This window comes from Diospyros lotus, chromosome 3, assembly GCF_014633365.1.
Source record: "Diospyros lotus cultivar Yz01 chromosome 3, ASM1463336v1, whole genome shotgun sequence".
NCBI lineage: Eukaryota > Viridiplantae > Streptophyta > Magnoliopsida > Ericales > Ebenaceae > Diospyros > Diospyros lotus.
In genome coordinates, this window is record NC_068340.1 from 28,875,471 (window position 1) to 28,898,441 (window position 22,971).

At 33.8% G+C, this 22,971-nt stretch overlaps 2 protein-coding genes across 15 annotated transcripts; both read left to right on the forward strand.

Moving 5' to 3' along the window:
• Positions 1-1,272: 1,272 nt before the first annotated feature.
• Positions 1,273-7,623, forward strand: LOC127798218 (interactor of constitutive active ROPs 3). 14 transcript variants are annotated; one of them, XM_052331608.1, is made up of 5 exons: positions 1,273-1,510; positions 2,726-2,830; positions 4,249-4,423; positions 5,470-7,166; positions 7,262-7,623. In XM_052331608.1, exons 2-4 carry the CDS (start codon positions 2,811-2,813, stop codon positions 7,150-7,152), a joined length of 1,878 nt encoding a protein of 625 aa, XP_052187568.1. In that variant the 5' UTR covers positions 1,273-1,510; positions 2,726-2,810; the 3' UTR covers positions 7,153-7,166; positions 7,262-7,623. The 14 variants fall into 14 exon arrangements, with proteins under 14 accessions (XP_052187568.1, XP_052187581.1, XP_052187574.1 ...); XM_052331621.1 differs by having other exon boundaries at positions 5,476-7,166; XM_052331614.1 differs by having other exon boundaries at positions 4,252-4,423.
• Positions 7,624-16,160: 8,537 nt separating this feature from the next.
• Positions 16,161-18,791, forward strand: LOC127796447 (40S ribosomal protein S23-like). Its single transcript, XM_052328597.1, has 4 exons — positions 16,161-16,276; positions 17,891-18,046; positions 18,153-18,279; positions 18,386-18,791. Exons 1-4 carry the CDS (start codon positions 16,272-16,274, stop codon positions 18,524-18,526), a joined length of 429 nt encoding a protein of 142 aa, XP_052184557.1. The 5' UTR covers positions 16,161-16,271; the 3' UTR covers positions 18,527-18,791.
• Positions 18,792-22,971: the final 4,180 nt, after the last annotated feature.

The window sequence follows — 22,971 nt, forward strand, 5'->3', positions numbered from 1 at the left end:
TTGTAGGCATCTGTTAGCGATCAGGCAACCACTAGTTGTAATTTGTTAGTTCACAACAAAATCAAACAATATTTTTAGTTTTCATTTTTTTCAATAGAAATAGAATGAATGGACTAAACTGAAATGACAAAATGAAATAAAATGAAAAATTTTGACAATGTTTTGAAACGACCTTAAAATATTTGAATAAGCCTTATGATATATTTGCTTATTAATAAGTTGTTAGTGTTTATAAGTTTATTATGACTTTTAAACACATAGATAAAATTTCTAAGTTTTTGATCAGTGTATATGTTTCTTTTAATCAAAATTTAAGCTCTACCAAACCTTTTTTTTCAGTGCCCTGAAATTAAACTTTACCTATTTTGGATAAAATGCATAAATGTACATTTGATATATGATATAAACACATAAAGTACCACTAACATTTTAGAAATTATATGGATTACTTATGTTTTTCAGTAGTTATAACAAAATATATTTATGTACGAAGCACCTATAAAATGTAGAGTAAATTACAAAGAACTTATCTGAAGATATGGAAAGAGAGAGAGAGAGAGAGAAAGATAAGAAAGGAAAATAGAAAATGAGAAGTAACAAGTTGCTAGAAAAGAACAAAAAAAAAAAAAAAGTTTAACTAAATTTTAGCAATTATTCTGCTTTTAGGATAAATTCTCTCATTTGTGCTTCATAAAAAGAACTAGCAGTTATTATTTTGATAATATAACAAAATAAAGGGTTCTTTTTATCTTATCTTGCACAATACTATAAAGTGAAAGAATTAAATAAATGTAACATTTTTTGTGCATTGTCATTGACATTATGTAAAATGATAATGTTATTGGTATATCTTTGTGTACACCTTAGGCTACATAAAGGTGTATCAATGACAAAAAAGTTCCTTACGAGGCGTGTGAGGTGCAGGGTATTTTGGTCATAATACTCTTTTATGTAACTCAAAATGTACAAAAAAATTATGCATCTAATATGATTCTATGTAAAAAGAATAAGAGAATGAAAGAAGACGAGACAAGGATAAGGAAAAGAGGAGGTGGAGAAAGATTAAAATAAGACATTTTTAAAATTTTAAAAAAAAAGTTAACTGTCATGGAGCATTGGCTGATTCAAATTTTAAATCTCGGAGGAGATATTTTTGTATTTTCTCGAACTGTAGTAGATGGATCTGTAATTATATTAAACATCAAGGATGAATGGTATAATTTATTTATTTTTGATATAACAAAAAAGAACGAGCGAGCGAGCTGGATCATTTTGACGTTGATAATACGCTGGACGAATTCAGCCTATGTACCATGGAAACGGAAGCAGAGAGACAGATAAGAGTGAGCGAGGTGGCCTCGGGAACGGGGTTTAAGAGGAGCAGCAGAAGCCGAAGTAGCAAGAATTCATGAAAGAAGAAGCTCGCTCGCTCCATTCTTCTGTTGTCGTCTCCAAGTAGAAAGAAAAGCCTCGCATCACTAGCTACTGCGTCATCGCCTCTTTTTCTTTGGTAAGAAATTATCATATATTTACCCGCATTTTCCTTCTCTGTTCGATTTTTCTTCTTTCCCGGAAAAATACGGGAGAATGCACGGGGAAGAGAAGTCCTGTAGTAGCCTGTTTCTCTGTTTGCTTTCCAGGAAGGAAAATACAAGAGAGAAAACAATGCTCTGACCACGTTGGTATTCCTTTGGGGCTTCCAACTCGTTTTTAATTTTTATTTTTTTCCTGATGCAATGCAATGCAATGATTCCTCTCTTTTTGGATCTTTGTTCTTTGTAAAGAGAACATTGCTCCTACTGCCTCCCTTTGTAGCTTCAGCTGTTACTTTACAGCCTTTTTCCAATCTCACTTTAGCAAAAGCAACGTCTAAAGAATCTCAGAAAGGCAGCGTCTAAGCACATCTCCTTTTTCTCTCCGTTTCTCGGCTCTCTTTGAAACTCTCATTTGCCGTTTTCTGAATCTGCACTGTTTCTTCTCTGTTATGTACGTTTATACTCTGAATCTTGACCAGTAGATCTCATCTAGGTTTGTGTGTATTTGTTTTCCGTTTTCGAGTTCTCCGACTCGTTGACGGAGAATCGGCGAGTCGAATCGTTTGGACGACTCCATTTATAATTTATCCCTTTCTTATCTTCCATTATCATTTCAAACTTGTGTGTAATTAATCCCCAGCCCCACAAGCCATGAGCAGTTGCGTGGATTGTGCCTCCAATTACGGCAAAAGCGGAGGGTGGCCAGTTTCCCATTGACGAGATTGCCCCTGTTTGGAAACCAATTTACAGAGTTGGCATTGTGGTTTTGTCGGTCTACTTCCTGTCTAAATTTCTAGGACCTCGCAGTTATACAAGATGGGTACTTTTCTGTAATTTTAGTATTTACCTCTTGTTCCGGTAGAGCCATACTTACCTCCTGAACGCAATAATGGTTTATTCAGCATGCCTGAAACTTCTTAAGTATTGGTGTGGGCAGTGATGAAATTAATGTTATTGTCCTATTTGCTTGAGCAATTGGAACGGAAACAGCATACCATTTTAGTTCTTGGTGTATATTGTTTGTGTGCGCGCTATTTTGGTGTGTGTCAATCAGTACGCATCTTGATAAGGAGTGAACTTCTAGTATTCGATAAACCCATAAATATCTTCAGTGTTGTATATTTATTCACATTGGATTCCCTTCCTTCTCTCTCTCCTACTAACCTTGTGATTTCCCTGAATTCTTGCAGGTTTTGTGGGCCAGGCAGCATTGAAGTAGCAAAGATCTTATACACTAGTGCTCTTTAATTTTGCTGGCCAGGAAGGTGGTTAACTATGCAGACTCCTAAAGCAAGGTAACTTCAATGGCCTTGATGGGTGTTCCTTTATCTGTGTAGAATGCTTGGCAAGCTGTTTGCTGGAATTTATGGCGTTGTTTTGTTATCCGACAAGTTCTGCATTATGTGATCAAGTACAAGATTTTTATATTGTGTTCCTTCACGGATTTTGAATTTTATTACTGTGTAGTAGATTGTCATCTTCAGCCTATTGGTTATATTGGTTTTGTGCTTCTCCATTGAATTTCAAAGGGCCCATTGTCAGGAGAGTGAATGAGACTCCTTTTTTATTGTGGTTTTCACTACATTTTATTTTTCGACACAAAAATCCTTCATGTTTTCTTAATTTGTGATGCTGGAATAATTTATGTTAACTGAGCTGAATCACTTTCCATACTCATTTCAATGATATTTCTATGGTAAATTTTTGGTTGCTGATTTTGATCATTTCAGCCATTGGTTCTAGGGTGGAAGGTCTATTGTTAAAAAAAAAAAAAAAAAAAAAAACAGTTCTTCGCTCTTACTTCAAAGATCGATGTTGGATGTCACATCTGATTTGGGTTGGTCGTAGTTCTCTTGGATAGTATTTTGAACAGAGTTTCATCTGTTCTTGCAGTTTTTCTCCTTTTTCTAGTTTGCTTACTAAAGAGAGAGAAAAAAAGGGAGTCTCTTGCATAATCTTTATGGTTGAGATGTGGTTCCACAAAGAGTTAAAGAGAGTTAGCTTCTTTCTCTCAGTATTGAAATCAATGAATTTATTGAATCTCCTGTTCACACCATTTAGGCTGTTAACAACTATGTTAAGAGTGGGTGAGGATTTGGGGGTGAGATTTAAATTTAAGTACTAATGAGTTAAAATTTTTTATTAACCAGCTCCTAGTACTTATAAGTTGTTAGAGAGACTGCATTCCTAGGAGCATTTATCCACAACAATCCCCATTGCTTCCCTCTTCTAGTCACATAGGTCACTTCAATTAACTGCTTGCTGTACCCGGATTTGTAAATTTTGCACACCTATTTAGTAGTACTATAGGTGCTTGATATTTTTTCTGCAAATTGACTTCATCATGCTAAATAATTTTCCAAGGGGCTCTCATTACTTCTTACAAGTATTATTTTTAAAATTTAAATTGGACAATTACTGGAAGTGAGTAAATATTGAGGGCCTTCTCAAAGGCTGTAGTGCCAGAAGTGCTGCTTAAGATCACTTGACTTGCTAGATTGCCCACTTAATGTGTAGAGAGAATTGACGTGTAAATTTGACAGCAGGTTAGCTGGTGTAAAGACCTGCTTTTGTTTGCACTTGTCATGACTTGACATTGGTTGAGGATGAAATTTTTCAATGCTGTTTTTATTTATCTATCTTTTTATGATAATCTGATGTTAGATGACTTGCATTATCTGAAGTCTTACTCTGACTTTACTGATATTGGCAGCAGAAAAAACTCTACAGAAGGGCCTCCAAGATTCTCTCCTCGGGCAGTACGCCAACTCAGTCCACCTACATTAGAGATTGCTTCTGCATCATCTTCCAAACTAGCAAGTAGGACACCAAAAGATAGAAGCCCTAAAGTTACTGAGCGCAGGTCACCCAGAAGTCCTGTGTCTGAGGTAATTCTTGCAGCAGTTAGAACCCAATAAATTTTCTTCTAAACAAGGCTTAGAGAATATACATAAATCTTTCTAGCCACGTTTCTATGCAGATAATGTAAAAACCTAAGCATTAAAGCTCTTGTGGGTAATGAATTCAAAAAGGTTAAAATGAAGGGATTGTTAACTAGAGTACACATTTGTTATCATCTCAGGGTCCTAGTGACTCTTCTCTACATATATCTACTCCCTTTTGTCTCTGGTTCTCCACGAAAACTTCATATAAGTTTTGGATCACCAAGCTTCACCTCTTTGCTTTCTTTTTTTCCCCTAAAATTTCTTCTTAGCATTTGGTTCTTGCAAATTCTGCTCATTGATAACACATTGATTATTGGAAAAACTCAATTGAAACAACAGCAATGAAATGCCATTGTTCTGCATTGATCATCCTATGCATTCCTGGTATGGTTGTTTATCATAATTGTGTTTGGCATGAATTTGTTGCATTTCTTTTGATACTACTGTTTGGTACATGAATTGAAATTGAGGAATCTTATGGTTATGGATGATAAAGAAATGGAGAACCATGAAAACTCTTTTTGGGAATTTTCTTTGCTTCATTGAACTAAACTTCCAAAATTTGATTATCCTTATGCTTCTTTTATGGTTATGTCAACTTAATGATAGAGGTGATGGAGATGCTTCTTTTATAGTTGTGTTAAATTTATGATGGATGTAATCAAGACCTGCCAATAGCCTAATATTTGGAGAGTGAAAATTTATTTTCTTTTGTGAAAATACAGTTCCAAATCTTGTATGCCACTATATTTATGCTTCTATGCTGCTTTAACAGTGTTCCTGGGGTTAATCAAAGTCTCTGTCTTGACCTAACCCCCCAAAAAAATGTTTTTGTCTTGTTTTAAGCCTATGTCCACAATGATTTTTGGTATTCGAAACTAATCGTATTTGAATTTGTTTAGGTTATGTATATGACCTTTTTTTCAAAATATATTTTCCAATTGATTTACTCCAAGAAATTTCTAAATCATTATCTTCCTCTTTTCAAGCTCCAGAGGAAGCGGCCTAGCAGGATTTCTGAATTGGAATCTCAGATTTCTCAACTTCAAGATGATCTGAAGAAGGTGAAAGACCAGCTTAGTTCTGCAGAGTCATGGAAGAAGAGAGCTCAGCAAGAGGCAGAGGACTCAAAAAAGCAGCTACTGGATATGTCTTTAAAGCTGGAAGAGTCTCAGAAGCAGCTTTCCAACCTGTCTGCTTCTGAGACAGCACAGGTTGGTGAGCTCCAGAAGATCTCTCGGGATTCTGACCTTGCATGGCAGTCTGAACTGGAGGTCATCCAGAAGCAGCGCTCAGTTGACTCAGCTGCATTGACCTCTGCAGTGAATGAGATTCAAAGGCTAAAGGACCAGCTTGAAACGGTGGCCGAGTCTGAGGCTGCCCAAAAGAAGAATGTCGAATCTGCTGAAGCAGAACTCCATAGCTTGAAAGGGAACCTAGCTGATACCCTTTCTCTTGTGGAGAATATGAAAAACCAGTTAAGGGACTGCAAAGAATCAGAAGCTCAGGCACAAGAACTAGTTGGTGAGACTTTGCTGCAACTTGAAACTGCTAAAAGGACTGTTGAGACCCTCAGGTTGGATGGTATTAAAGCCAAGGAAGCTTACAATTCGATAGCTGTGGAATTGGATCAGTCAAAGGCACACGTGAACCAACTGGAAGAGGTTGTTAACAAACTTAAGGCTAATATTAATAGTGCTGGCAGCATTGATTCCGAAAGTCTGGAAACTGATCCTAAGATTGAATGTGAAGCAACAAAAAATGAAAAGATAACGAAATCCTCACAGCTTGAGGCTGAGCTTACTTCCCTTAAGATGGAGTTAGGACAATTAAGAACTGTCCTAGAAACTTCTGAGATCAAATACAATGAAGAACAAATCCAAAACATGCTGCATATCAGAAGTACTAATGAGTTGGTGGAGCAGATTAAGGCTGCATCAAGTCTGAGAGAGGCTGAACTGGATGCAGAACTAGATAAAACAAAAGCCAACATTGAGGAGTTGAAGGCAAATTTGATGGACAAGGAAACTGAATTGCAAGGTATCTCAGAGGAGAATGAGGAGCTGCATATGAAGCTTGAGAATAGCCTAACATGCCAGATAGAATATGAACAGGAAAAGGACCTAAAGAAATTGGAGGAGGTTGAAGATTTGAAGGCGAATTTGATGGACAAGGAGACAGAGTTGCAAATTGTGTTGGAGGAGAATGAAATGTTGAAGTCGAAAATCAGGGGAAGGGAAATGGACAAGGGCAAAGCAAAAGACGAGATTGTGGCTGAGGTAGAGGCTACGAGGGCTGCAGAAAGAGAAGCACTTGTGAAACTTGGTTATATGACACAGGAAGCGGAGAAAAGTAACAGAAGGGCAGCAAGGGTGGCTGAGCAGTTGGAGGCAGCACAAGCAGCAACTTCGGAGATGGAGGCAGATTTAAGAAGGCTAAAGGTGCAATCCGACCAGTGGAGGAAAGCTGCAGAGGCAGCTGTGGCGATGCTATCAACTGCTAACAACGGCAAGTTCATGGATAGAACAGGTTCATTGGACAGCAGCTACAATCCAGCAGCAGGGAAGATTAGTTTGCCTTACTCAGAAGAGTTTGACGATGATTTGCTGAGGAAGAAAAATGGGAACATGCTGAAGAAGATTGGGGTTTTATGGAAAAAGCCACAGAAATAGAAATCGCCAGACAGGTTCATGTCCCTTCTTTCTTTTTATGGGTTCCCATAGATCAGAACTTCGATTTTAACTACTCTTCTATGACTAAACGCTTGGTATCATTTTGCAGACACTGCTGCTAGCAAAAACGAAGGCCTTTTCATATGCTCACTGCTGATTAGGAGCCTGGTTTGAGAATGTTTAGGAGTTGATAGGTTGTAGCTTTCATTGGTTTCATTTTGTGGGATAACTATGCGTATTTTTCAGAAACTTTGAATGTTTGCAGTTGTTCATGTGGTATTTGATGTGGGATTTTTGTATGCTGAATGATATATACACACTAGCAGCGTTGCTTGGTTTATGTAAATATACGTGGGGCAACAAGAGACTTTCTTGCTCTACTTATGCAATGTCAATGTCAAATACCTCAACTAAGCATTAATGCGTGATAGTAGGAATTTTCAATGGAACTCATGTTTTTGTGTATCTAAATCTTTCTGCTAAATGAGCATCTAGGTCGTGAAGGACCTCTACCAGAGACATCTCGATGCACAAATAAGTCCCTCCAATTTAGTAGCACCTAAGGATGGGTTAGTTTTAAAGTTAAAGAGTAAGGTTAGGAAAGGTTTACGGTGGATGCTTAGGCACTCAGAGATGAGAAAGGGAAAAGCTTATGGGAGTTGAAAATAAACATGGATTGAAAGATTTTTTGAATAGGTTAATCTTTTGAATTATTGCTAATTTCATGGGCAAATAAGAGATAACCTAATGAACCAAAACATCTTAGTAACTAAAAGAAAAAAGAAGCAAAAGTGATTCCTGTAATGGTGAGTAAAATGAGAGCAACTAAACCGCAATTGTGGGGAAAACAATACAAGCGTTGTGCTAGAGCCATACTTTATTTAAAAGAATAATATATTATTCTATAATAATTTATGCATCTAATAAAATTATTAGACTTTTATGCCTAATCAAATTAGTTATAGGAAACAATTTATTTTTTATTTCAATTTTTGGCTTCTGCAAAAAATTTGAAGCTATGTGTTGAGTCGCTATATATGGACTACTATTTTCTTATCTTAAAATCCAAAAAATGTATTCAAAATGATTTGGCAAATCATATGTTGAAATTGTAATATAATGCAATTTTTGTCATCAATAATATGATAAAATACTAAAATCATATTATTCTTATTCTTGTAAAATTATTATTATAAGTGCAACACTCACGATATTGTTAACATTATAAATTGAAATGTGATTTGGGTTATACATATGTAAATGAAAAAAAAAAAAATTCAAGTCAATGGCCATTTTTCAGAGATGACACGTGTGTAAATAAAAAAAAGTAAAAAAAATCAAGTCGATGACTTTGGTGATTGTTGTTTAGTTTTTTTTAATAAATTTTGGAATGAATATGTCTTCATTTTTAAAAAGGTAATTAAAAACTTTTTATATTTGTCTTCTAATAAGAAGAATACATTTAAAAAATTGAATAACAAAGTTTCTATTTTAAATTGATTATCCTTATTATAAAAAATATGATTATTCTTTTTCATTTAAGCTTTATTTATTTTTGTGTAAAACATTTTTTTAAATAATTTCATATTTTTAGATGTTTGATTAAAAAAATGAAAAATATTTTACAATGTAAAATAACTTACTAATTTAAAAACTGTAAGTTATTTTCCTATTTATACTTTTTCTTTCATCAAAATATCTTTATATATATATATATGTATGTGTATATCTATAAATAAATAAAGACCAAAAAGTATCTTTTTGCCCTTAAATTTTTACATTTTTTCTTGTGAAAGTTTAAACTTTTTGTGATTCCAAATGTGATCATAAATTTTATAAAATAATTCATTTACACACTTGACTAGCAAGCGATGCACACTCGGACTAATGTGATAGTTTTCTAGCATTGCCTCAACTTCTCTCATCTTTCTCCTTATCTGGTGTCTTCTTTCTCTCTCTAACATCTCTTCAACTTCCCCCATCTTTCATTCTTTGGCCTTTCTTCTTTCTTCGGCGTCTCTTCAACTCCATCTCTCTTTTTGACAATGTCTTCTCAACTCTCTCTCTTTCTCTTTAGGGTTTCATCAACTCTCTCTATTTTTCTCTTTCTTTGGTTGTGTCTCTTGTTTCTCTGGCTTCTCATACGTCTCCTACAGCTATGTCTCCTCTAGCATCTTATTTCTCTCTTTCCTCGGCATCTATTTAGTTCCCCACCTCTCTCTCCCTGACTACGTTACTTCAGATTTGGCAACATCTCTGATATCCCTCTCTTTACCTAACTACATCTCCTCAACTCTTTCTTTCTCTCTCTCCAATGCCTCCTTAACTCATTCTCTCTCTTTGACTACGTTTCTTCTAGCATCTTTCTATCTCTAGTGTTTCCTCAACTCCTTTTCTCTTTCTGGTTGTGTCACTTCAGATCTAGAAACATTTTCGATCTTTCTTTCTCTATCCGATTGTGTCTTCTTAACTTTCCCTATCTCCAGTTGCATCTTTTTCGATGTCTTCTCTCTTTTTAGTGTCTTCAACTCCCCCTCTTTCTCTAGATGTGTCACCTCAGATCTGGCGACATTTATGATATTCCTTTCTTTATTCAGTTGCATCTCCTTGGTTCTCTTTTTCTCTCTTTTCGGCATTTCCTCAATTTTTTCTCTTTGTTGTCACTTGATTCTGAGGACAAGGAATAAGATGATTCTTCACAATCAGCCATGTGTGGGAGTCTGACTAGATCTAGCTTTGGCGTTCTTTTCTTTTATCTTCTTTTTTAGATTATTCTCTTCTCATTTGCTCTTAACTATTCCAATAGCCTAAATAAGAGCTTTGTAGCTTCACTAAATAGAGAAAGGAAGTTGATAAGACATAGCTAGAGAGATGGAGGAGCTAAGAAGATATTGCCAAATAGAGAAAAGAACGTTAGAGGAGATGCAACCAAAGAGAGAAATATGGAGTTAAAGAGATGTTGAATAGAGAGAGAGAGAGAGAGAGAACTAAAAAAATGTTGAATAGAGATAGCGAAGCTATAAGAAAATGTCAAAAAAAGATAGAGTGAGCTAAAAAGACGCCGAATACAAAAGGAGAGAGCTAAAAAGACACCAAATACATAGGGGAGAGCTAAGAAGATGCCGATGAAAAAAGAGATTGAGTTAATGAGACGTCGGAGTGAGACAGAGGAAGCTAAGGAGATTTTGAATAGATAAAAAAAATAGAGAGCTAAGGAGACGTTGGAAAAGAGATGTCTATATATATATATATACATAGTGGGGAAGTCGTGGAGATGCTAGAAAACTGTCATGTCAGCATTCGTACGTATCACTTGCTGTTCAGGTATTTAAATGAATGATTTTGCACGCTTTAGGGGCACATTTGAAAATACAAAAAATTTAAGATTCTATAAGAAAAAAAATATATAAAAGTTCATAGACAAAAATATACTTTTAGCCATAAATAAATATATACACACAATATATATACACACATACACATACTTATACATCTGTATCTTATATATGTAAATTTCAAATCTTTCTAAAATATGTTTTATGTATTTTACTTAAAAAATAGAAACTATGTGAACAAAATTTAAAGTTATAATCTTTAAACAATAATTTACTTTTAAGATAACTTTATCTGTATACTAAAATTGATTTTGGTTAAAACTTTGTTTAAAATAATTAAAATTTAAACAATTAGTCTCAAACACCACTCAACTTAAATTTTTTTACTTTTTTTTCGCAAGGGCATAACAAAGAACGCACCTTTAATACTTATACATATATAATATATATATATATATAATGTTTTGAAAATTGGACCGGACAATGAACCGCCTTATTGATTGGGTCACGGGTTAGTTGGTCTGATTGATTAGATTAGAGTGGTCCGATCGGATGATGTCATATATATATATTATAATTAAATAATATATATATTAAATATATATTTTAATATATATTTGAAATATTAGTATTTTATATATTATTATGAGAAATGTTATTATTAACTAATATACAACTAATATTTTATATATAATTGTTATGTATGTTATTAAAAAATTAATTAATAATTAAAAATTTAGAAGTGAGTGATGAAAGTGAAAAGAAAGTTGAGATAGCTCTGCAAGCGCAATGTACCTCAAATTGAAATTGAGATATGTGGCTTGAGATCTATGGCAAATTGCTACCAAAGAATTATATATATATATATATATGATCAGCGGCTTGAGTTCCTCCAATGGAAATGAGAAGGGTGAAGAAGAAGTGAGAGATCGACTTTGGAAGATTGACTAGGTAGTAAAGGATCTGATCAGACTTGGAAATAGGCAACGATGGAAGTGTAACCCAAGAAAACATAGGTAACAATGGCTTCCACCCCTCTTCTTGAGCCATGGTTCTGATGGAGATCACCGCAAGCTCATCCTTTTCTACCATCATTTTCCTTTTTCTCAATAGTCCAACATTGATTTCTACTAGTAGTAAATGCTTAAGCCCGACATGTTATCAAGGTTTTGCATCTTCTTCCGTTTTTCTCCTATCTCAAAAGATTTGAGCCTTCCCTTCAACCTAGTGACACAAAGAGAGAAAGCAGAATGAATCACAGTTAAAAAATTGGGACCAACCTATTATCCGATTAATTAGTTTGACCGAATTTTGATCGATTTGAATGGTATCCAATTTTTTAAACCAAATCAGACCGGATAGGCCACCGGTTCTCGGTTAAACCGGTCAGACCAACCGGCCTGGTCCAATTTTTAAAACATTGCATATATACTTCAAGTCAATATATATACATATATTTAATACACATACACATATATATATCATGTCAATATACACATATATATAGGCAAAATATATATTTAACCCTGTACTTACATATTTTTTTATTTAAACATTTAAACTTTTTGTTATTTTAAAGATACCCCAAAACTTATAATTTCAAATTAATTGGATATCTAAACTTTTTATTATTTCAATTACACATCTAAATTTATTATTCTTAGCAAATTTGTCAAAGTGTGTAATTGATTCAAAATTGTATAATTTAAGAGTGTAATTGTAACAATAAAAAGTTCAGGAGTACAATTGACTCAAAATTGCATAATTCAGATATATTTTTAAAATAACAAAAAAATTAAATGTCAAAATAAAAAAAATATGTAAGTACATAAGCTAAAATAGATATTTAGCTCATACATATATAAATATACATATATACACGTTCACCTATATACATATACACATGCATACACATGTATACACACATATATATATATATATTGGCTTAATACATATAATGATCCTTTAATAGTTAAAAAATATAGCCTTTAATATTTAGTGTATAAAAAGTCAAAATTCAATACTTCAACTATTAAAAATTATTTTTTTAAGTTCTTCCAATAACATAACGTTTGGATGTGCATGAAAATACCCGTTTTTGCGAGTGAACATCATATCAGCAAGATACATCAAATTAAGATTAATGGATAAATATGACATTTGGTCCCTTAACAATTAAAAATTTTGATATTTTGTTTATGAAAAAGACCAAATTTGATATAAAAAAAATGACCTAAATTTTGTAAAAAGACTTAAAATTTTTATTAAAACCCTAAAATATTAAAAAAAACCTAAAAATAATAAAAAAACCTAAATTTCATAAAAGGATCTAAAAATTTAATAAAAAACTTAAAAATATTCAAAAAATTTGATGGGCTTTATTTTATCACTTTTTATTTAAAATCTCATTTGACAGTTTGTGAATAAGATTTATGGATTCAATGAAGTTTTTGTTGCTTTTTGAATTCTTGTTATCATAGTTTCTATTAGTTTTTCTTAATGAAATTTGGTATTTTTTTTAAATATTTGCAGGTATTTTTTTAAATTTTAGGTCTTTTATGAATTTTAGGAATTTTTTGAATATTTTTAGCTCTTTTTTATAAAATTTTTAAGTCTTTTATGAAATTTAGGAATTTTTTGAATATTTTTAGCTCTTTTTTATAAAATTTTTAAGTCTTTTTATGAAATCTAGGTATTTATTTGAATATTTTTATGTATTTTTTTAATGAAAATTATTGGTTTTTTTAATAAAATTTAAGTATTTTTTAATAATTTTAGGTCTTTGATGAAAATTTTAAATATTTTTATGAAATTTAGATATTTTTTTATTATCAAATTTGGGACTAAATGTTAAAAGGTTAAATGTCATTAATCCTAATTTGATTTATTTCGTTGACATGACATCTTGTGTGACGTAGACAATAGTTTAGTTTATTCTCAGTCACAATAATAACTTAAAATAATAATTTTTAATAATTAAGATATCAAATTTTTACATATTAAAAATCAAATATTATATTTTTTTAATTATTATTAAACCATATATATTCATACATTTATATACATGTAGAGGTGTCAAAAGGGCCGGGCTTTGGCCCGGCCCGTTACTGTTCATACGGGCCGGGCCGAGCCCGGCCCCCATTGGGGGGCCGGGCTGGGCCAAAGAAATTGGGCCCACGGCCCGGCCCGGCCCGGCCCGTGGCCCGTTGGGCCCTTATGGGCCGGGCCCATGAGGCCCTTATGGGCCAGTAAGGCCCTTACTCATTTTTTTTTTTAATTTTGTTATTCTTAGGTAATTATTGATATTGGATGCTAAAAAATTTAATTTCGCAATATATATAAATAATAACCATCAATTAATTTATTTAAAATTTTTAAGTTAAATTTTTTATATATTTAAATTATAAATAAACATTCTCCTTTTTATATGTACATTATTTTTCATATCAATTCACAACAAAAATTATAAGGCATATAGAATTTTGAAATATAAAATAATGAAATAATATTTAAAACTTAAGAATTAAGATAGAAAATATTTTAAAAAAATAAATTAATTTTTATATATGTATTATTTTGATATTTATATATGTATATATTATATGTATTATTTTTAAAAAAATTATTTAAAAAAAAAGGGCCGGGCCCACCGGGCCCGGCCCACTAGGCCCTGTGGGCTAAGGGCCCGGCCCGGCCCTCTAGCCCACGGGCTGGCCCGGCCCAGCCCGGCCCGGCCCTTTTGTAGGGGGGCCGTGGGCCGGGCCGGGCCCTATCAATTATAAAAGGGCCCGGGCCCGGCCCGGCCCTTTTAGTAAAAGGGCCGGCCCGGCCCGTTTAAAAAGCCCGTGGGCCGACTCGGGCCGGGCCGGGCCGGCCCTTTTGACACCTATATATACATGCATATACACATACATACACGTGCAATATATAAATACACATACATATATGTTTTTATTTATATATACATATACATAATTTTAAAAAAAATATTTTATAATATAAACAAATATAAAAAATAAGATAAAAATAAGTTTATACGTGTCGACGTTCAATTCCGGCCGACTTGATTCGTTTTGGGCTGCAGTGAGTGAATTCGAAAAATGCTATGGGGAGAAAAACAAAGATAACAGATATGAGTGAACACAAAGAATTTTCAAGTGGTTCGGTCAGAATGATATCTACTCCACGACCGTATCCTGGTTATTCTTCTAGAGTGGCGATATCTGATTATTTTCCTTGCCCCTCTTATGATATCTTTGACTTCTATTTATAATGAGGGGTCTTTACAATTTGGATAAGATATAGAAATATAAAGATGATATAATGGGGGACAAATAGTCCTTATTATTTGCATAAAACCAGGAGTGAGATCCTTATTTCGAGGAGTATGGTTCGTTTCAAATAAAGTAAGTGGGCTCTACTTCTGGTTGTTCAACAGCTTTGTAATCTATGCGAGTTGGAGATTTTTTAGGCTAGCGAGCTGAACGATCCAGCGAACTGGGGGCTTTATTGAGAGCTCATTAGGTCGATTGCTGAGAACTCGCTAGGAGCTTTGCTGGAAGCTCGTAAGGAGCTCGTTTTATGAGCTTCAGATTTCGGGGGTGTATGAGCTTTCTTTGATGAGGTTGCCTAGACCTTCTAAGCTCCGGGCGATTGGGCCGACTCATTGGACTGAGTCTAACCCATAAGGAGTGGTGCGAGAAATACATATAACAATATATATTTTGTCCTGAGAACAGCATAAGTTCATATATAAGATTTGTCAAAATTATTTTGTCCTGATTTATATATTCATATACATATGTATGAAATTATTATGTTACCCGTATCAAGTAATATAAGATTTGTTGGATGCGGACAAAATTAGAGGGCGACATGGGCTCGGGTATGGCCCCCTCCTCCTCCTACACACCCCTACATGCACACGTCGGGTAATTGATTGTTTGTATTATATAACTTTGTACAATAACTTATATTTTTTGTGTGAATATTTATATTATATTGTTTGATTATATTTTTATATTAAATTTATTTTTTATTAATTCTTTTAAATTCAATGCCTTTTTAGGGGATTAGGAATATAATATTTGTTTATTTCAAAATTTTAAGGGTAAATTATATGAAACCTCTCTGCATTTAGGGTCATATGCAACTTACCTCATGTGCTTTCAATTACATCAAAAAACTCTCTTACACTTTCAAAATATTATAATCAGCCATAATCTATTGTTATTTTACATAATTTTGTGCAATCTACTGGTTGATTAATACAAAATTATATATTTTTTAAATATACTAAAATTCTCTATGTAGAATTATATATTTTGTATGTAGATTATTGTACAAAATTATCTAAAATAATAATAGATTGTGGCTAATTGCAATATTTTAAAAGTATGAAAAGATTTTTTGATATAATAAAAAATACAGAGAGATAAATTACATATGACCTTAAGTGAATGTGTTTCATATAATTTACCCAAATTTCAAATAAATAGAGCTTGAAAGATATTTTAAAGTAAAATAAAATATTTTACGTTCAAACAGACGGAGTTTCTCAACATGGGTGGTTATTGTGCTATAGCCGAAATTACGAGGAAGAAGTGTAAAATTACGGAAAGAAGAGCCCTTTTTACAAAATTTCAAATTAAAAACGCCTGTATAAAATGGCCATCATGATCTAGGGTTTTCTCATTCCAGCGGCCAGAGTTCTAAAGCGGGTCTCTCGTATTCGTCTCTGAAGCATCTCGGTTCACAGTCGAAGAGCCTCCTCTCGACGCCGCCATGGGGTACGAACATCCGATCTCAATGTCGTCTCTTTATTGTGCCATTAAAAGATTCTGCTAGTAGTTTTCTAAAGCTCTGTTTGATTTGATGGAATGTAGTGTCCTGGAAATGTTTTTCGTTGGTAGATATAACTAGGTCTATGCATATGTTTTAGAGGTAATATTCTCTCTAAATATTAACCTTAAAAACTGGAAGAGAAATTTTTTAGATTAAATTGGATGGGAATAGGACAAGGACTTAAAGTTGGATCAAATTGCATGGCATTGTGATTTCCAAAACTTAGATCTAGGATAAAAATTCAGACTCGAAAGGGAGAAACTTGTGCTTGCATTCGGTGTAACTTAGAACTTTGTATAAGAATATGCATGAAGCTACAATTCTATGCACTAAAGACAAACTGTTCGTTTATAAAGCATTATTTTACATTGTGTTAATAAGGCTTACGTTTGAGTAGTTATCCTCGGAACGATAATTTATGGAACTGACGCTAATTGATACATGAATTCATACATTGAATATAATTCATGGGAAAATATAAAAATGAAGTTGCAACCATGGATTCGTAAGTATGGAATTGGTGTGACATCAGGGGTACTGGGTTTAGTGGGATTGGGTATGAAAGGAAGTTGTCAGCCTGAAACAGTATAAACCATAGAACACATTAATATTTTAGGCCATATGAAGATTCCGTTCCAAGATCAAAGTAGCCGTTTGCAATGTGAACTGATTGGCGTTGTAATTCTTCCAACTCTGGCGTTGAAGCAGATAGTCCTTACAATTCAATTTTTACTTTTTTAAGTGTGCAAGATAATAAATAGAGAATGAAAGTCATTAGTATGGATAACATTTATTTGATTGTTTAACTCTTTTCTCTCATCTTCTGAATCTTTGTTATTTGCATGGGCATCATCATCTACTGCATCTTATCCCAATCATGCTGGGTCAGTGGCATAACATTCGTAATGTCAATTAGCTTCTAAAAATCACATTGACATTACAAATCCATACCAAATAATAACATTGTTTGTATTTTAATTTTGTATATTCAAGTTTGTAACTTGAGATGTCTTGGGTCCATAATCTGATTTCTGCATCACTCTTTCTGAATGATGTTTGAAGAGCTGCAGATATGGACTCAACAATTTTCATCTCTAAAACAGTTTGCTTTTATTGTGCAGTGACATAGATTACTATCACGTGGATTTATTTCTTCTATTTCTTCTTTTTGTTGTTTGTTTTGTATTGGTTTTGACAATTATGATGATTTTTGGCAAAACTCTTTGATGTTTGTAAATTGCAAAGATAAAATTTTCAGAAATTAAGCTTCCCGCAAATTCTAGCAGTTTAGGCTCTCTTCCTGGAGTTTTCTGCTTTAAGTAGGTCATGCTTTCATATTGTATCACCTCGGGGAGTAGATCTTCTGCCATTACCTCTTGGGATTGGCCATGGGAAATACATATGCCTAGTTATCTAATAGTTGTTATAGTTCTGCTTTCTAGATATTCACAATCATTCCATCAATTCAAATTTCAGTATGAGTTTACTTGTTTGCTCTCTTGGATTAAGAACTTAGATGTTATTAGCAGTTTTTCCTAACCGCTAATAATCTGTCACAGGAAAACACGTGGAATGGGAGCTGGTCGCAAGCTGAAGTCCCACCGTGTAAGGCAAAGGTGGGCTGATAAGGCATATAAAAAATCCCATCTTGGCAATGAATGGAAGAAGCCATTTGCTGGGTCATCCCATGCAAAAGGCATTGTTCTCGAGAAAATGTAAGCTGAGATGCATTTTCCTCTATCAGTTCCTTCCCTGCCATTCCAATTTAGTAGTATTTTTCTGTATCATATCCAACCTGCGTGTGACTGGTTGTTTATACAGAGGCATTGAGGCTAAGCAGCCAAACTCTGCTATTAGAAAATGTGCCAGAGTTCAGTTGATTAAGAATGGGAAGAAGATTGCTGCATTCGTGCCAAATGATGGTTGCTTGAACTACATTGAGGAGAATGTGAGCACAATATATCAGTCAGTTATTCTTTGATCCCAAGTAGATGATAAATTCGTCTGCTTGATTTGTCTTTGGCCTTACAAGGCTTTTTGTGGTTGGCATGTAGGATGAAGTGCTGATTGCAGGATTTGGTCGAAAGGGGCATGCCGTCGGAGATATCCCAGGAGTCAGATTCAAGGTTGTGAAGGTGTCTGGTGTGTCGCTGCTCGCTCTGTTCAAAGAGAAGAAGGAGAAGCCAAGATCCTAAACTTAAGAAAAATGGCCATTGGCACCCCGAAGATCTGCTCCACAGGCAGAGTTTTCCTTTGAGTGCTGGTTGTCGTTTTTTTTTTTTTTTTCCTCCCGATTTTTTGTTTTATGGTTGAGATTCAGAACTGACCAATTCCTAGCATCACTGTTATGAGACCTAAAGGTTTAATTAAAGAATTACTTGTATAATGACTAGTAACATTAATGCGGAGCATCTTCAGTTTAAAGCTCCTTCTAAGCTTTTTGGAGACGCATCACCTTCATCCCCTTGGCCCCCTGCTCTACAAGTGCAATTGGCTTTTAGAGTTGCATTCGTAATTGAGTTAATTGTTGAAATTTGGAAAGAACTTGCAATGTGGAATTCCTAATATGCTACAAGGATTAGGGGAGAGCATTTGGTTATAACTAATCGAGCCGTCAACTTTTTTATCAATCGAACCGAACTGATCATAGTCCACTAACCGAGCCGAATCGAAAGGATATGATAATCGAAAAATCAAAACCAAAATAACCAGTATAACCAAACTACACTAAAACTTACTGAATAGGTGAGCATGATCGAAAGGAGAGAGATGTAGCTAGGGTGGTGTCGGCCTCTGTATAGGAAAGAAGCGAAACGCCAAAGACAAAGATGAATGGCCAGCCCTTGTCCGGTTCAGCCCTTCGTTTGGCCAGAGGCCCAAATGGCCCTTCATCTTCGACTGTCAGATGGAAAGACTATCGTGAGCCGACGGGAGGGAGGCGACGTTCGTGAGGTGGCGGGAGGGGGGGCGACGAAGGTGAAGCAGTGACAGTGAGATCGAGATCAAGAGAGAGAGAGAATCGGTTCAGTTCGGTCAGTTTAGTTAAATCGAAAAATTACACACCCCTAACAAGGATGTCGTGCTAGATCCGCTATGTATTTATTCTTCCCGTCAATTATAAGTAGAATTTTGCCTCACTCTTCTAAGAGAAAAGAAGGGAAAAAAAGAATTACCCAAAATAAGAAAAGAGAACAAAAATGGGTTGAAAAGATCCCAGGCAATATACCGCCCTGTATTGTGGATAAATAGCAGTTGGTATGGTTTTTTAACTAAATTTAAATGGGAAGCCAGGGTTCATCTTCCTTCATTGATATTGTTATGCCACTTACTAATTAAATACATGAGAATATATATGATTAGATTGTAGGAGATCGGTGGACGCCCCGCTAAGCTTAGAGGAAGGGGGGCTTGTCTATTTTAAAGGGTGCCATTAATTTGTTGTGTGCGGTTTCAGTAACCTGCAAGGCAGATTCTGTATGCACCAAGGAATTCCTTTGGCCTCCCAACTCTCCAAGCAAAGCTTCAATGTCCATCTATCCTAAAAGAGGATAGCCTCCAAACCTCCAGTGTTACTTGAAAACAGATGAGTTTAGATGATATGACATGGCAGGCGTCCTGGTGGAAACCAATGAGTTAAAGAACACTAACTAAAGCGTCCTTTTATGAATTTAATAATATTTTAATAAAATTTGTAGCAACAATATTAATTATTAATTATTTATCCCTTAAAACTCAACAAAATATGCTTAGAGACCACACAACAATTCAGTTTTAAATTTTTGAAGGTGAATATTGATGCTTGTAAAAGTTTTGCATCAATGAAGGGGCACGGTTGGTTGGAGTATTGTCACTGGGTGAATGACAGGTACGATGCAGCAGGAGGGGAGGGGTTTGCTCTTTTGTTTGATAACTGATGAGATGAGATGAGATGTGGAGCATGCTTGATTTATGATTGGATGTAACCTTCGTAATATATATACAGCACTCCCGTTAGAAATGGAAATGGAAATGGAAATGGAAATGGGCAGTACTCTGGAATGCTCGTTTTAGATTTGGTCCTATTACCCAATTCAATAGAGCCGGTATGGAAATATATATATATATATATGTATATAATGGTAAATATTTTAAGTTATGTTAAAAGATAAAATTAGCTTTTAGTAAAGGATAGTGCCTAAATACCATCACTTTGAGGTTTCAAAATACAAGGAATACTTGTTATTTTTAAGATTTAAAGTTTATGGTTAAAAGGTTTTACCCAAAAAGAGATTTCTATTATAAAAAGTAAGAAGTAAAATAGACTTTCAGTTAATGTATTATTTTTTCTCCAAAGAAAAATGCGATAAAATATGTTGCAAACAAATGCCATATCCCCTTCAATCCAGCTTATGCCATTTCTTGCATCTCCATTCTACTGCTCCATCTTCTCAAACTATCCATTTCCACTGCATTGAAGCTTCTTCTATATAATCCTACCAAATAATTTTAGGATTAAAAGACAAAATGTAATGGAACCCATCATCATCTGGTTTTAGATTTTCTAAAACATTGATTTTTTTTTTTTTTTTTGGGGGGGGGGGGGGGGGGGGGGGGGGTTACAAGAGATTCCTTTTCATAGATTTTAAAGAAAGTAAGAACTGCTCCGTGTATGTTTGTAAAATATACATAGAAATGGTGATCTATTGTAGCATTTGTTTAGTACTCCTTTTAAGAATATACAAGACCATTCATCTAATTTGAGGGCATTTTAGGCTGTTTATATATTTTTTTTTATTCATGCTTGCATTTTCAATTTAATCTCACTTACGGCTTTCTAATGATAGAGATGAGAATTTGATGCAAATTTTAAAAAGTAGGGATAATTAACGTAATTTTTGAAACATAAAAATACTCCTCAACCCAATCTTATTATGTTGACTTGGGTCGTGATTTTTTCTTTTTTGTAAATTATATTTGATTAAATACTTCTTTACCCCAATTATTTTTAACATGCACTTTATTCCAAAATTTCTTCTTCTTCTTCTTCTTCTTCTTTGTAATTATTTTTCAGACTTAACAGTCTTATCAATTTTGATAGTGCCCTAACAGTGTGAAGTATTCAATCTAAATTGCACCACCACTTAATTGGTGTTGGACTTGGGAGTCAATATATGGGTGGTGTGGTTGTTCATCATTCTATCATTCATAGTTTGTTTATGATTATTCATAATGATTAGAATAATTTGGGAGTATAATGTAAACAAGTAACATAATATTAAATTAATTTAAGATAGCCAATGCCAACCTCTTAAACAAATGTAAAAATGCAATTTTATTATAAAAATTACACAGTAAACAGCATTACCCATATATAAAAATAAAATAATCAATGGTTAGCTAGATTACAAGGGAACAATGATTGAGGAGGGGACAGCCCTACCCAGATTTGCACGAAAATAAAAAATGTCACCCGTAGCACAGATTATAAATCCAAGCAATTTGTCAAAAAGCAGCCGTCCAACAAACTCAAAACCTATATTCAAATAATTAATTGCATGAACTGGTACATGAATTGTACTGCTTTTTCTTTTTTTTCTTTTTTCCTACACCTTATATATAGACTATAGTTTTCTGACAAATTTTCACGCCCAAATCTTATGTTGGATTTGGTCTGGGATATGAGGGGATATCTACCCCGAAATTGATGCTTCATTGAAACTCTTCAAAGCTTAGGTAGAACAGAACTGGACAGTACTGTACAGCACGAGAAAATTCGTATATAACTGTCAATGTGTGACTTTTGATATGATTTTATGTATTTTTTAAGTACTCGTATCTCAAAGTTAACTAATTTAATCACATCAATATGATTGAATGATTTTCGATATTAGAGCCATTTTATGGTTTAATTAGTTTTTGTTTGTTTGTAATACCAGCATAAATTAATTTCCTGGTTATTATATATCTAAAGATGTACAGGTATATATATATATAGCTCGTAGAATCATGTTTATAATTTCTTTTTTCATGTTATATGTGAAATCGCGTAGAAGGAAAATATTAGAAATAATTATTTAAATGCACCTTTTTTGCAATTAATTCATTGAACCCGTACGTTCACTAAATTTATTTGATATATATTTTTTGAAATTATAACCAAAACAACCTTTTTTAAAGTTCTCTTGTCTCTTGTGTTATTGGTAAAATTTATTATTAATTATCAACAGATGAAGTTACTTCTACCTTACTCAGAGTAACTCTATTATAATGGATTTTTTTTTTAAATACATCATATTAAAACTTAATGTTTTTTTTAACAAAGTTAAAAAGGGCTTCTTTAAACCTTGTCTAATTTAGGGAAATAATAAAAGTTAATGAAAAGCTTGAGTTAAAAAATGGAGAAATGAAAAGAGAAAATATACCACCATTGTAAAGTGGAGGAACACAAATCCAGAAGAGAAGATAGAACAGAACTGGACACAAATGACAAAAAAAAATGTATGAACAATCCACTATGAAGTTATTTTTGACACTTTTTTTTAAATGTTTGGATATGTCAATCAAAGAGTTATCAGTTTGGATATTATCTCAATATAATATGTAGCACCTATGCATTCATGTTCTTTTTATGTCCACTGAAAGTAAGAAACAGCCAAAATGG

Excerpts from the sequence above, each read along its gene's own strand:
- LOC127798218 (XM_052331608.1), top strand. The coding sequence starts at position 2,811 with ATGCAGACTCCTAAAGCAAG. Across the intron at positions 2,831-4,248 it reads ATGCAGACTCCTAAAGCAAG|CAGAAAAAACTCTACAGAAG; the intron begins GTAACTTCAATG and ends TGATATTGGCAG. Across the intron at positions 4,424-5,469 it reads CCAGAAGTCCTGTGTCTGAG|CTCCAGAGGAAGCGGCCTAG; the intron begins GTAATTCTTGCA and ends CCTCTTTTCAAG.
- LOC127796447 (XM_052328597.1), top strand. Across the intron at positions 18,047-18,152 it reads GGCATTGTTCTCGAGAAAAT|AGGCATTGAGGCTAAGCAGC; the intron begins GTAAGCTGAGAT and ends TTGTTTATACAG. Across the intron at positions 18,280-18,385 it reads TGAACTACATTGAGGAGAAT|GATGAAGTGCTGATTGCAGG; the intron begins GTGAGCACAATA and ends GTTGGCATGTAG.